The 16137-nt window shown below is 42.3% G+C and overlaps 1 protein-coding gene across 1 annotated transcript in view; it reads right to left on the reverse strand.

Moving 5' to 3' along the window:
* Positions 1–9331, reverse strand: part of LOC104411562 (contactin-4-like) — a gene marked incomplete at its 3' end in the record, with an annotated part of 85013 nt that extends 75682 nt beyond the window's left edge. Inside the window, exons 1-2 of the mRNA XM_010022012.1 lie at positions 9207–9331; positions 7954–8129 (exon numbers count right to left, since the gene is read on the reverse strand). Of these exons, the coding sequence (XP_010020314.1) occupies positions 7954–8129; positions 9207–9286 (256 nt within the window). The remainder of the gene's footprint in view (positions 1–7953; positions 8130–9206) is intronic.
* Between the last annotated feature and the right edge of the window lie 6806 nt (positions 9332–16137).

Below are 16137 nucleotides of genomic sequence, written 5' to 3' on the forward strand. Positions count from 1 at the left end.
TAAGTATTCATTTTAAACAAACTCCTACATCTGCGTTTAGTTCTTAAAATCCAGCCCCCAGATATAAATATATATAATTCGAATAGATGTTATTTTACATAGTAAAGGCAAAATTAATAAATATGGGGAGAGACAGGAAAAACTGTCACACCAGTGCCTTGCTGTGCCCTAAATTTCTACAACACAAGGGAAACCGTGGCACTGCAACAGACCTGTGATCTTAAGCTCATTGCAGAGCGATGCCCAGAGGCACTGGCAGCAGCTCTCACAGCTCCCGGCCACAGCTCTCTGACACCTCCCTGTGCAACGCTCCCCACACTCAGCAGCACTATTTCTGCATGATATAAACTGAAATACACTTCCCTAAATAACACGGCAGGCTTACAAGATTACTAGCTTTGAGAGAAGATGCTCTGATTATTTACATATGCCCTGCCACTGCTTTAAGTAATAATATATTCATCTTATTTATAACCCTTGGGTGGAAACAAAGCAGGTATAAATACTGTGTTTCTGTTGTAAGTTAAGGGTCTTTCTATCAGTGATGAAAGTAAAGTAGGTTATACATCTATCCTCTGCTACATCCTCCCTGTTGGTCCTATTCATCAAAAAAAAAAAAAGAGAGAAAAAAGAGCTTATGTGAGGCTTAGCCTAGTTTTCTACCCATTGGAGACTGCGCAGCAAAGGTGCAGAGGTTGGGAGCTGGTTCTCTAATGCCACCAACTGCACTTTGCGCAGCTGGGTTAAGAGTTCAGCAAAGGAGAGAAACATTAGGAAACACATGCATGAAGAAAAATTCAAATAGATTTGCTTGTTCCCTTGTTAAGAACACACCCTGCATTACACCAAACCCAGTCCTGGGGCCCAAGCAGCTGGAGTGTCTGGTTTTGGATAAGACCGGCAGGACTTTTATTGATATAAATGATAGTTTTCCTCTAAAGGACAATGGAAGAGGAATCAGGACTCTATATGCGTACAGGAAACAACAGTCTTGAGCCCAATTTGTCATAATTAGCCCCAAATCTTATCAGATGGCCCAGAAAAAATTGATATTATAACTATGCAGAAACAGGGACACCATAAGCAGCTTATGCCCTGCTCTCATGAGCTGTGACTTGACAGCTTCGGGTGTATCCCCCTGTATGGAGAATAACAGGGATGGCTAGCATGTCCCAGCCACTCCAGTGGGAGGAGGGAAGCCTGGTAAGATGGGCCCTCCGGCAGTGGGCAGAAGCGCACATGCAAGCTCCAAAATAATGCTTTATTTGTGGAGTTTCAGGAGCTACAAAACAACTGTTCCTTTAGGAAGAATGAAAAGTTTAGGAAATCTCTCTTACCAGATAATCTGTACCAAACCAGATTTATTTACTGGACCCAGAACTTAAAATGTTTCCTGTATACTTGGGAAATACTATAGTGAGGTTTTTTAGTTTCTCTGGAAACTGAAATAGGAAGGTCAGCCAAAGGAAGCAAAGGCAGACCAGCCCCTCTGCAGCATGGTGTCACTTGCTGATGTCACAGAACAGCTCCCCTGCACCACAATAAAGCCCTGAAGCCCCCTGTCTGGCCTGGATGTGCAGAGGCTCTGAAAGGCTTCAAAGGGAAAAAAAAGAGACAGCAAAAGAGATTTTTGGGTACATAAGGGAAACCAGGCCACGTTCAGAAAACCAATTCCTGAAGATGTAAGAAAAACTACGAAAACTAGATTATTTAAGGTAGATTCATGGGCCCTGGGTGCAAGCAAACACTGCTTGCTGGCTGGAAGCGTTATCTCCAAATTGTCACCATATGTGTGGGAGGAAGCATGCTAACAAGAACGCCAGGAAAAAGTGAATTAACCTATGGTAAGAGCTGAAGATTTGAAGTCCAGGCTCTGAAAAAGTAGCAAGAAATAGGCAAGCATGGTATTTCAATATTGGGGTGGAAACCAAGGCATGTACATCTTGTGGTGGTGGTCGCAAGCAAGGCAGGAGTGCTCCCCCAATCTTAGTGTGGGTGGGCAGCTCCCACCCAGGATACTGAAAACTCACATCCCCATGTTTGTACCCCAGAGGGGCTTTTAGCAAGTGCTCTCACAGAAAGCCAGAACAGGGAGCCAGGAAAACGTGCCGAACTGGGTTTCTGCCCTTCACAAGCAGAAAGACCTTGAACAAAGAAACTTCCCAAAGAGGATGAGCACAGGCGACCAATGCACACACACACACCATCCCAGCTGCAGCCCAACTCCTGAAAAAGTCAACCCAAACCCTCTGTCTCCTTAACTTCCAGGAGGTTTAAAACACATCATCTTTTCTCAACACTCAGATGTTAGTAATCACTGCGGAAATGATTCAATTCGTGCGCCGAATGCCTCATTCAGCTGAGCGGCAGTGCACCGCTTCACTGATCAATCAATGTGACTGTTGTGGTGCTTGTTTGTTTAGGGCAGGCGAGGCAGATACTCTGGTGGTTCTCTGAAAACGTTTCCATTATTAATTGTTCTTGAAAGAATTACTCCATTGATCATTTAATCTCCAAAAAGAAAATGAATGCGCATCAGGGCAATAAGAGGGTAAAACAGTAAAGAATGTGAGCAGCTATTATAATTTGTTTCTTAGCAACTAATAGCAAAAATTACGGGATTTGCTTGGGTGCAAGATATAACAGGAATCATTCCAGCAATGGGAATATTAAAGAAAATCCTTTTTAGTATAATGGTGGGAGTAATTTTCTTTTTCTACCCTCATGGTGAAATTATTTTGGGATGGTAGGTCAAAGCCCCAAAGTATTCTCATTGCAACCACATTATTACTCTATTTTCTGCTACCATTTGCACTGCACAGTGCTGAGTCCTAGCTGCTAATTCATGCGTAACAATTATTTTTGCAGAAACACTTCTATAAAACAACTTCCTTTATTAAAGTGTGGGGAAAGAGCTTTCAGAAACAATAGTGTGATTCCCTGCAGTTAGGAGTATGTTCACGGTATCACAGAAGAAAGTTAGAGTTTCTATAAATGAATAAGCCAATGGAAAACATACAAAAGGTGTGTCTGAGGCTGCTGTTTTGGTTAGCAGTGGAAAGAAGCCCATCTCCAAACCATGACTTCCAGGCACAGTTTAACCTTCAAACGGAGTAAACCAGGCTAAATTCCATACATAAAACCAGCTATTTTGCTTGACCAGGGTTGTCTGCAGGAGGAGACCACCTTTCCCCGCTCTGCCTGCAACCCCAGGCTCCCCAGGGAAGCACAGTAATGCTTTGCTGCTGCTCCAGCATCCCCTGAGATCGCCCCCTTTCACTCCCATCATTCCCTCTTCCAGGGCCTCATTTCTGTTCTAAAAGCTGGTACCTCAGCACCCTGGACACTGCAATATCATTTTTGCCACCTGCAGAAAATACCCATAGCATTAGCATGGACCTGTTAAATTACAGATTCAAAGGAAATTCCTTCACAGAAAATCGCTACTGGACGTAAAGGCACAGATTTCAGAGAAGCGTCTCTGTGTGAAGCAGGAGGAAGGACACCAACCATCCTCCCCATGCATGGGTGCGACAATGTGGAAAATGCTAAAACCCCCTGAAACGTAGATCCCATTTCTCTAACAGCTCATCTTTCACAGGCATCACTTTCAGGCAGTTTTCATAACAACAGGGGGTGAAACAATGGTACGACTGAAAATCTTCGCCAATTTGAACTTGATTTTCCTCTTTGGATACTCATTTCACAATCAGCAGCATGTGACAAACAACAGTACTGATGAGAAAGGCAACAGCTACTGCATGGCTACTTGCCTCTGCAGAGGGTTCATTTTTAAGCCAGTATTACTGCAGGTAGCACTGTCTTTGTGTATTTTCAGGTTAAACTGTAAATCCTGCTGAGGAATTTAGGGCCAAATTTGGTCTAGTTATCACAGCAGGGAAAGGATATTTCATCTGTCAGTACCGGGGATGGCTTCACAGGAGAAGACAGGGGTCATAGGCCAGGAAAGCAGAGCGGAGCCTTGGCCCTGCCCTGGGGATGCATTAGCTGCTGCTCAGTGGTGACTGAGCAGACACAGTCTGAAGACCCCTGGGGTTTGGGGGGGCGCAGGGGTGGACAGAGTGACCCTCTGCACTGCTCCTGGAGCCATGGAAAAACATCTGCTTTCAAAGCCCTTGACAGTAAAAAACAAACTGCAGCCTCAGCAAGCTAAAACAAATATCAAAGTTAGTCTCTTCAAGGTTATATATATCAAGTTAATCTTTCATTCAAGGCCAGTTGGATGAGGCAAATGTTTTGAAGAAGAGGCCAGCAAGCTTTTTTTAGGGAAGGGCATCTATGCTGCCTCGCGCTGTGGACAGAGAAGCTCCTGCAGCCTTTCCCAGGGCTTCATGTGGTTTTGCGTCTGTGGACGTGTTGGGTATAAACGCAACTTTCAGCACCTGTGTGCACTAGTGTTCCATTTCAGTCAGTAGAAATAATTCGGTGAGGACACTCACTAAAAGTGCATCCTGCTCACAGCATACCTCTGCACACTGAGCTGTACTGCTCTCCTGCCCATGGCCAAGAGCTACTCAGCGCCTACCAGTCATGCCAAAAAGAGAACAGGGGCTGAGCAGGCGGAACAACTTGCATATTCATCTCTTTCTGAGGGGTATGAACCAACTCTGGTGCCACTAAAAATCAATACAAGTTTTACCTTCGACTGAAATTGAAGCAGGATCCGGGCCACAGTAAACAGCTTTAATGATGTCTGAATGGGTGGGTACATCTCTAAACTGCCTCATCAGAGCTGCACTTCTTTCCAGGCATAACTTCTTATTGATTTCAGTGTTATTTCCAAACAGAAACTACAGTACAGTGAATAAAATTGTCAAGCTAAGCCCCATCCCCTAAAATAAAAAGCACATAATTTAATCTAGTTCAGCTGTGTTTTCGTATATCATTTTGGAAAAGCCATTATTAGAATCCATACTCAAGAGTTTAAAGCTTTTTTTATTTTCTGAAAGCCTGTACTGCTATAAGCATGGGGTTTAGGGTATCATTAATCCATATTCTGTTATTGTGGCACAGCAGATTCCTCACTTTAAGAAAATATGTTCAATTTCAGAGACAACTACCACTGTGGGGAAAAAAAAAAAGAAGAGGAAAGAGAAAAAGAAAAAAAGAACAAATTCAAAATGTGACATATCACAAAGCAAGTATTGGGGGAAAATATTAGCACTTTTATCATAATGAGTTTGTAACCTAAATACATATTTCAAGGATTAAATTGCTGACCCTTTCTGACCTCCACAGGAGGTTGAATAGCTAGATCACAGTTTAATCTTCAGTGAAAACGCTAGAGAAGAATAATAGAGCCCTTGAAGAATGAATGAGCATATTTTACTGATGCCCCAGAATTCAGAATTTAACTCTTGAGAGGAGGGAAAAAAAATTCAAAACCCCAGACATTAGTCTCAAAAGATCCAGCGTAACTTTCCTCAGAAGTTAATATGAGGTGCAAAGAAAACGCAACCAGGAAGAAAAATAAGGGATTGCCTGGAAGAAAGGGGAAGCTACGGACTAGTTAAGTGGTACCATCCCAAGTCTCTAATCATACAGCTTTCCACAGTTAAATCATAATATGTGACATAGCGGGGCATAAGAGATCAAGCTGAAGTGCTGGGGCTGGGTCAGAGACTGCATGTTCAATCTAGGTGCTAGACAAGGGTGTAAGTTAAAGGAAAATAACTTGATAAAACGGAAGAATCTAAGAGAAAACAGGTTTAAGAGAGATCTCTGGTAGCTAGAATGAGTCCTTCCCAGACCGTGTTTTAGGTAATTCCATGTAGAACCTACAGAAGGTCATGCAAAAATGATCACGTTTGGAATAAAACCACAGAAAGGAATACAGTTCTATTAAGCCGTGCTACTGCATCCACATGTCTCAGACGTCAAGGCTGAAAACCACACATTACTAATACAGATGCCCTTTTTTATTGGTTCTTAGAGGCAGAGATTTTGTAATAAACTTAAACCACTCTGTGTATTTTCTAAGTCAGCTAATTCTGGTTGCAATCCCTTTCATTGTACAAGACAAAATGACTTACTGTTTTGTGAAAGCACAGAGCCTACCTTCACAAATACTATGTCTTTTTATTTCATCCAAATGTTTCTAATCCCATTATGCTGTTTTATCAATCTAAAATAAATTTTAGGAATTAGAAATAATAAATTTATTCAAGTTACCCATCATTACTTTAACTGGAAAAGAACAAGCTTTGGTTTCGAATTCAATCTTCTTAACTATGAAACAGTCAAACCAAATTTGTATTTGGTCAGCTACAAAACTTGAAAGGTTTTTGCCACATGTATCATTCATCAAGATAGATAAATTGATCAGAATTTAATAAACACTCTGTATCTGAAGCAAAGGCAAAATGTTAAAGGTTTCTTATTTTTCTGAAGAATTCTCTGCATTTGCAAGCTCTTGGTTAATAAGCACCTAAGATTTTAAACAAGCAGGGACATTGATGTATTTCACTACTCAGGTAGTCTGTGGCTACTGCATTTCCCAGCATCAGGATCCTTCCTCCTAGTCCCACATCCTGAACTTTGGGGCTCAGGAGCAGCATCTGAAGACCTGCAACCTGGTACCCAGCTTGTTCTTAAATTATTTACTTCAGCAAACAGCACAACCCCAGCCGACGGGGTGTTGAAGTGCTCTGCTCTGAGTAACAATGCTTCCCAGGCTCACCCTGCTAGCTAGCAGAAGGCCACACTCTGTAAGACAGAGCCTGCTGAGAAACACGTGGTCTCCAGAGAAGCAGACCAACACAGTATTTATGAAGCAATCACCTTGACATACTGAAATCTGGAGTGATGAGACTGGTCTGCTGGAAACTGTTCATTACCCATCCAGAGCCAAAACATACCGTTAGTCATGGAAAAACACAAGCAGGTCATAAGGAAATGGATAATATATTGTGAACTACATGGGGAGACAGAGGACTTGACTTTACTTACAGTAATATTTCCCATTACTCATCTCTCTATATTGTGTGAGTCTGTTTATTGGCATTTTTACCTTTTCATTTTTGTAGCTGGAGCACATCAGCTTCTCGTACCAGTCAGTCAAAAGCATCTTTCATTAAACTCTACTGAAAGCCCAGTTCACCATTACTGATAGCTTCACGTCTGGGAACAGACTGCCTTGAACTCCTGCACACACACGCAAGGATGTTTCATAGCAGGTCCTGCTGTAATTACTGAGCTGCTATGTACAGCCCTCCCAGGGCAACGGCACAGAGAAATCACACAGATGATGGATGAATAAACCCGTGTATCTATTCTCTGCCTTCACCTTCACAACTACATGAGAAAAAAGATGACTTGTGGTCCTGTGCTATCATTTGCCCACTCTTAGTGACTTGTACCTTCAGATGGCTTTACATAATTTCATATAATGCTAATTCACATCAAGACCTGTGTCTTTTGTTACCCTTAGCTTTTGACAAGAAGCTGCAACTCTGATTTAAGCCAAAATAAATATAAAGCAGGCTGTTTTCCCTCTTACACATGGAGTTACAAAATATCACCCATACCTGTAAGTATTGTACTCAAGTGTGGAAATGTAGGACTTGTGAAAACTGTTGTTGTGAGTTCATTCCTTACAAAGAGTATGCTCCTTCAAGTATTTTTAAGCTTTAATTCTCCAACAAAAGGAAAAATCAACAGTGAAATCCCATTTGCCAGATATTTTCCAAGGTGGCCTCTTTCTCAAGAAATATGACATTTCACCCTGCATACCACTCTCACAACTAGCTAAATCATCATAAACCAAGGCAGCTATTCCTCATTCACATTTTCCCTCTAAATCCAGATGTTTCCTCTACTCCATGAGCAGCTCAGAGAACACTATGTAACGCACTGAAAAAGGTTAGGAAAGGAGGCAATGCTCTCTCAGTGTTTCCAGCAACCTGCAGGAACGGAGGCCGCATTCTTACTTACAAGCAAACTGAAGCTTTGCTTCTCTGCTGACGATCGTTCCAAACGGGTTTGTTGCTACACACTGGTATGTTCCAGTATCTTGCGTTTTATTGGGATTATTGATCAACAGGTTGCCTTCCACCACACTGTAGCGGTAATCCATACCGATGTCAATACTGGTTCCATTTAACTTCCACCTACAGCACAAAATGCCAAAGTCATATTCTGCTAATATTAACGGATACTCTTGGGTATTTGAAAATACAACACGAAGTAAATACAGGTTTAAAACATCTTTGACTACTTATTAAATAAAAAAAAATAAGGCATGAAATGCAAATTTCTTGCGCAGTATTCGAATATTTCACCATTTAACTGAAAGAGCAATATCCTTGACACATATTTCAGCCTCTGATATGATTAATGTTTCTGTAGTTGCTAGTGCTGCTGCTCCTTGGAATTAATCATTTTGCAAGGGGAAGTCCTAGGAACAGAATCTTTAAACCATTCAAATCCACTGAGGGTTCTTCTTCCCTCTCCCAACTTGCGGCTTGTTTGTTTTTGAATTTCAGAGAATTCATTCAACAGCAGATGTTGTCATAAACTGGGGCACTGACAAATTCCACCACCACATTGTCCCCATTACAACAACCCTCATCCCCACCAGCCCTCCATAGAGCACACAAGGGCACTGCAGCTGCAGAGCAGCTCCCTTCCCCAGAATGTACGGAAGAACAATCAGAGTATGTTTGCACCTGTGTATCAACAGAGTTTATTGCATTAAATAGAAGGTTGTGTCAGAAGACAGCACAGTGGCTGAGGTCTAATGACTCTAATCTGTTTCAATTGGCATTTACTTTGGTGGGAAAAAGAAGAGGGAAATGTGCAGAAGGAAAAAAAACAGCAGCGTAATGATTTACAGCAGCAGCATCACTGTAGCAGTACAGCATCTTATTTCTAAGGATCCCAGCACATATACTAAGGCTGAAAGCAATTAAGAGCTTTGTCCATGTTTATGGAAAAGGATAATGATGCTGGGAGCCAAGACTATTTATAATCCCTTCATAACCTTTCTGAACTCCTATCCAAATTTCGCAATTGCACTGCAATACATGGTGACTTCCTGATGCCTTTTCTTTTTGTTATCAGCACCGTGGTAGACTCCAGGGGCATCACCGAGTTATCCTGCATGATACACACAGGAGAAAAGTTCTCGGGGATTACTGCTGTAAGCATGGAGATCCTGCCAAATAATAGTTAAAAATTCAACAAACCCGATGGTTGGCCTGGGATTTCCTTTTACTTCGCAGCTCAGCTTCACTTTCTTTTCCTCCGAATCCAAGGGGAAGATCATGCTGTTGGGCTCCTGAAGGAAAACTGGCCCGTGCAGTGTATTGTCATCTGCATTGAACAGAGGAAAAATGTGACAGGTACTTGATGAAATCTCCATGTACCCAGCTTTAAAATACAAACTAGAGGCCATGTATCATTCACCACAGGAAAGATGTGATAATGACACTTTATTTATAACAGACATATTATTTTTTGTTCCCCAAAAAGTCACTGAACATCATGTGGAGTCAACATTCACAAAAACGTCTGTGCACTTGTCGTGGTTTAAGCCCAGCCGGCAACTTGGAACCACGCAGCCGCTCGCTCACTCCCCCCCTTTGCCTGCCTCCCCCCGCTCCTGGAGGGATGGGGAGGAGAATTGGAGGAATGTAACTCCCACGAGTTGAGATAACAGCTCTCCAGTAACTAAGGAATAATACAAACCACTACTGCTACCAATAATAATGATAAGAGGAATACCAAGGGAAAAGGACACAACCGCTCACCACCCGCCGACCGATACCCAGCCCGGCCCGAGCAGCGATCTGGGCCTTCCGGGTAACTCCCCCCAGTTTCTATACTGGGCATGATGTGCTGTGGTATGGAATACCCCTTTGGCCAGTTTGGGTCAGGTGTCCTGTCTCTGCTGCCTCCTGGCTTCCCCTCCTCTCTGGCAAAGCATGAGACTGAGAAAGTCCTTGGTCAGAGTAAACATTACTTAGCAACAACTAAAAACATCGGTGTTATCAGCATTGTTCCCAGACTGAAAGTCAAAAACACAGCACTGCACCAGCTACTAAGAAGGAGAAAAAATGACTGCTGTAGCTGAACCCAGGACAGCACTAAACAGAGCACAGACCAAAACTTAACCCGAAGTTCAATGAATGGAATGAATGGCACGATTCTATTGTCACAGCAAAGCTCACTTCAAATCAGAATGCTTACTTTCGCCTTTAAAAACTGAAATCTTTTCACTGTACACCAAAAAACCCCACATTATTAAACACAGCTATGCAGTAACGTGAGCCAGAGGTTTCCCAGCATTTACAGCCCGCAGAAAGCCCCTCCATTACAACTGGTTCTGCCACCCGGGACTGTAACCATTTTGCAGTCATGGGGTGTAACTGAGCATGAGCCCCTCAAATGGGACCGATGGCTGTCTAAGCCCTTTTCCATCTTCTGCCCTTTCCCAGCTGTGATGCCACAAGGATCCCCCAAGTACCATACCCTGTGCCTTGTCATGATCCCCATGAATGAAGGTCACAAGTGCTCAGTACAAACCGCACCAGCAAGCACATTACATGCTTGTGTGCTTCAGACTATTAAAAACTCACATTAAATATAGGTAGAAGAGTGAAAACATTTTGGCAAAAAAACCTAACATGACCTTCAAAGAGTTCAGCAGTCATTTCACAGCAGTCCGAAGTTGGGGATTACTTGTAGGAGCTTTCCTTGTATGGACTTTTTTTTTTTTTTTATTATTTTACAAATACACTTTAATATTTTGTGTTATTAATTCATTCATATTTCCTTTTCTCTCTCATCAAACATTTGAAATTGTTATCTGATCAATTTATCCTTTTTCAAGCCTTGTTAACAGGAATGGTCCCTAAGTACAGCTTTTCTCTGCATGTCACTGTGCAGTTAGAGTACAGGACTTCATGAAACACACCAATATTGCTCAAAACACCCACAAAAAGCTACAACGGAAATTCACTGCTCTCCATCCTGTTCATATTACAGTTTCATTTTCACAGTAGCTGCTCCGAACATAAAGGTAACCAAGTTTTCTCCCCTGGAAAGATCAGCTATCTTGCTTTCATTGAGACTTTTCTGCTCATCGGTGTCAATGTCTAGCTTCATCCTCTAGGTACAATGCAAGCAAGAACACAGTGAAACTGCTCCCAGTCAGAAAGGCTTCCAGCTGAATGGAAGGAGCCTTGTTTTAGCATTTTTTGAACTCTTTCTGATCATGTTCTGCCCTATCATCTTTACAGTAGACTTCTGTTCTTGCAGAGTACCAGCGGGCAAAGGGCAATCGTGTGGGCCATCACGAGGCTGCTGCCAGTCCCCGTGGTTCCCTTGCTGCCCAGAGGAGGGACTCACAGGGATGCAAGCACAGATGGCACGCTGGCCAGGGCAGCCATGCTGCTGTCTAATCAGCTGCCAGGAGTCCAGCTTGAGGGATATGAGGGAATTTGTGGGTACAGGAGGTCAGAGAAGAATGAATGGAGATGATGGGATGTACACAAACATAAGAAAGAAAAAGGACTGAGCAGGAGACAATGCATCTTCCCAATGGGAGGAGGGTGAGAATGTGAATAGCCCTCATGTCTTCTGACACTGGCAAAACAGCTGGATATATTATGGACAAGAACAATAGCTCTGCACTCCAGGGATAAAATTCTGTGGTCTCCATAAAAGATTTCAGAGAGGCTCTGCCAGAACATTATAATGGAGCAACTTCTCCCTCATGTCTCCTCCCTCAGGCACTGCCACAAAAGAGAATGCATTAAGCATAGTCATATCGGATGTATTTATCTTTATTTTTAATTATATGTTAACAGTATGTGACAGAGACTGATCTATTCAAAACACATTTCACATAATCTCTAGCTTTAAAATTATACCTGTGTCCAACTTACTGTTGCTAGCAGAAAAAGATAATAACAACTATAAAGCATACGGAGCTAGATTATGATATCCTGAGTCGTTTCTGAGACCCAGGGCTGCTTCGCTCAGTCTCATTCACTCTTAGAAAGAGTATTACAATCTGGCCCATAAAGATTAAAGATATGAGTACTATACTAATGGGTTTGAAAATAAGAGAATTAAATTTTAATTTATCCAGTCTTCTATCTGTGAAATACAGAACCTGGCCTGGTGCTCAGGTCCTGTGCGCAAGTTGCTTCAACTCTCGTAGTCAAGGAGCTTGACTGTGCTGGGATAGGCACACGCTGACCATCCCAGGTCATCCAGTTAGTGAACCATCCTGACCCAGGTATGTGTGGCATCAGCTGTGTCATCTGCTTCACACCCCACAAAGGACGCAAGTCACACTACACTGTCACTTGCTGTTATTTCAGTTATGGTGTACCAATTAATATCGCATCAGGATAAAGGTCAGATTCTTGGTCTTCCTCCCATCACAAGAAAATATGCCTTGCATTAAAAAGTAGATAGCTCACCTGAGTCAGGAAACACACATGCAAACAAATCTAAGGGTCCAAATATATCCAGGACCCTTATCACCTGCAGGACCAGGGCCCAGACTGTTACGGTGTAGCGTCCCAGGGTGGGACATTGGTCTTCAAGGTATAACGAAATTGGTCCATGTGATGCAATGGGGTGTTTGAAAGAGATTTACATTTGCAAGAAACATTACAATCTGCCTAAGTGGTGAGCAAGGTACAATTTAGAAAACATATCAGACAAAAGGTATAGAACTACAAAGGCAGAAATAGTCACAAATAGGTGAAAAGACTAAATAATTTGCCTAAGCTAAAATAGAAGCTCACAAAAGATCAAATGAAACCACCCTCTAAATCTTACATCTGCTGCTGACACTGTTTAACATTCCGCTTTTACATGGCGAAAAAATGCTTGCCCTTCCTGTTAGCCAGCAAGAAGAGAAGCCCTGGTACAACTATGACTTGTTTTTCAGAAGCTTTGAAACAGCTGCCAGCATATCAGGGGAACAGAAGAGGAGGAAAAACCTCGAAACATTGGGTAGATGGAATTAGTTTGAGTGCCTTTCTTTCTTTATTGCTGCCTGTGTATAACCAAGATAAGCAAGTCCAAACTATTTAATCTTCAGCTACAGTCTAATATGTGACTGAAATCACTGCAGCCCAGATCCTAACACAGTGTGTGAGAAGAGTTGAGCCACAGTAGCTTACACAAGGGGATGATTTGGTTCAAAAAATACAAAATAAGTCATTAACAAATAAAACAAACTGCCGCCTAGATTCTTACAGACAGAAAACTAAAAGCACCTGTACCATAAACAGTCCAATTTTGACTAACTTACGTTTCTGCGTAGAAAAGGATCTCAGATGTGTAGTGTCAGCACAGGGAAATGCCTTTGCTCTATTACAGTGTCTAGTTTTGTGGCAGCTATGTTTTGCTATCCAGAGAACTTAAAAATGTGAACTTTATGGTTTTTTTTGTTATTTTTTAATAAAAGTGGTAACTTCATTTCTATTGCAATCATGTTCAGGGACTCGCGATCATAGAGTGACAATAACACATTTTTAGCTTATCACTAATGAACACTACTAGTCTCCCGATCCACAGAAGCCCACCGATGCTAGAAGGAGGCTTTTTCCAGAGCTTAGCAGGCTTTTCCTTTGCCCTTCAAATTGTGTTTACTAGGCTCTCTTTTGGTCATTTCATTGAACAGTGCACATATGTACATACACATGAAAGCTGCTCAGTTATTTTAGCTCACTTGGCCCTTTATGATATTCAGCAGCTGCTGCATAACCTGTGCTACTCCTTACACATTTGTTACTGTCCCAGGAAAATACAATAAGTAATCTTCCCGGACAAGCTAACTGTTGAGACACTCTCTCAGTGACAGATTTTATTTTTCTGAGTTACGTTTCTTTTGCTCGAGCCTGAAATGAGTTAACCCAGAATGAACACTGAGCTGCCCTCAGCTTAAGACAAGTTGCAAACAAGATTGGTTACCAAAAAGCATTTTTTTCCTCCCTGTCAGATGAAACAAATGTACTACTGCTCTGGGTCTGCCTCCTTTGAGAGAAGTGTATTTCTTTCAGCAAGATGCAGGATATAGGAAATTTCAGTAGATTTCATGATAAAATAAGACATTTTTAAGCACAGTACAAGATGTATGCCCATATGCTACTGGACAGAATGTGATAGATAATTTAGAAGAACATTCTGCTATCCTAGCTTCTGCTGAGATATATTTTTTCCCCTTTAGTGAATCACAAAATATATTTAAAAAAGGCCAGATTAATTTAAATACATTCCAAATGAAGGGTATATTTATTGTGTCCCTCCATTACCCTAAACTTGAGAGCCAGCGCATCCAGTAGGATGCTAAGTGCTTGTCTTTCTGTGCTTTTGAGGAACTGAAATGTGAATGCCAGCTGAGGTTAATTCACATGAACAGGTGAAACCATTCTTATTTTCTCCAAACATTAAGCCCAGTGACAGATACTGTTACCTAAATAGAACTGCTTTAATTCTCATTGAAAGTTATGGCCAATTTGAGAGAAGGTTTAATTGAATATTCCACACTGTAGGAAAGATAATAACTAAACTGAAGAGAGAATTCTTGGAGTATATCCAGTATAAATGATAAAAATCCTTTCCTTGTTTGCTGCTGAGGGAACTGTTTCGTGCTATGTATGCTGGTGTGTTTTCATACAGCACTACAGTCGGTATTTCTTCAAGACAAAACTGCACCTTGGGAAGAGCAACTCTTCAGGAAACTGAGAAGTGAAATGGATAGGACAGCTCAAGGGCATCGCTGATTAACACAACAGCCTGCTCTTCAAGGTTAGTCAGCTGCGTTACATCCTCCTGAGCAGTAAAAGACTAAATTGGATGGTTTGCTGCTGGTTTGCTCTCTATTTTTTGCCTGTTAGTTCTATTAACATCAACTGCACATACAGACTGTTCATGGCTTTGAAATTACAAGAAAGAAATTTTTACACCAGGTAGTACCGCTGCAAATAATTCTGTAGACTTCTCAATGAACAAGACCTGCAAAAGGTGCTTCCCATTGAAAAGAAACAAAAAATGCTTTTTAAAAAAAGGAGATTGAAGAAGTCATGTATGAAGTGTTATTTTTAATGGAAGGGCCTCATAGCTCTGCATCTCTGGAGATGGTCACCAGCCTGCCTCCACCATTGGGCTGCACACTGTTCCTGCCTACCACTGCACCATGGCTGGCCCACACCTTTAAGAAAGAAAAATAGTCAAGATTGATAAAGAGAATGGAACAACAACAGTAATCAGATACTTTCAGCAAAGCTGAAGCAAATGATGAGGCTCTTCCTTTCCATCATCACCCCACCACTGCATAAGATGCACTTTCTGCTGTTCCACTGCAATACTCTGAGCTGTGGGAGCAAAACACCCACCCAGTCTGAGCAGGCTTGCTTCTGGGGCAATAAGCTGGATGAGTAAGAGAGCCACCACCTCTCTCCTGACAGCTTGCAGCACCAGGCTGCAGGATTGCGCATGGTTTGGAGCACCCCACGGGACTCCAACAGGGACCACGAACCAGGCAGCTCCTCCCACTGTCACCTCTTTTCTGACATAATTTCCCAGATCGCTGCTGTACAAAGTACAAGTGCAGTTAAAGTGGGAAGCCACGCTTGACAGGTGGCATCTGAGAGGCGAGTATCTGATGCCCAAGTTCAAAAGCAGTGTCAGATATTCCTCAGAGACAGTAATGCAACCACAAACATCCAGAAGACAGGAAAAAATAAATCTTCACTGTCATAAATGCTGGCATGGGAGAGCTCCAGAATTTGAAATGGAGACAGTAATGATCTGACAACACTATTTATGGGTGACCCAAGTATCTGGAGCAGTTTGAATTAAAGGCAGGGTTAAACACATCCACCTCAACGCAAGTGTGCTCTGACCTCTGAGGGAAGCCTGGGGTCCAAAAGCTCAGGAGAGGGCAGGAGCCAGCCCACCAGCCGCCTCTGCCCGGGTCCCACTGCGAATGTGCAAATGCCAACCGCAGGTCAGGCTCCAGCTCGGGGAGCTCAGCTGTGAAACCTCTCATTCAGACTGCCTGCCTGCACCACAGCGGTACTGTAATTCCACCTACTTAAATGCCACATGATTAATTATAGGAAATGCCAGCAAGTTAGCACTTTTCAAATA

This window comes from Nestor notabilis, unplaced genomic scaffold (genome assembly GCF_000696875.1).
Source record: "Nestor notabilis isolate BGI_N333 unplaced genomic scaffold, ASM69687v1 scaffold26680, whole genome shotgun sequence".
NCBI lineage: Eukaryota > Metazoa > Chordata > Aves > Psittaciformes > Psittacidae > Nestor > Nestor notabilis.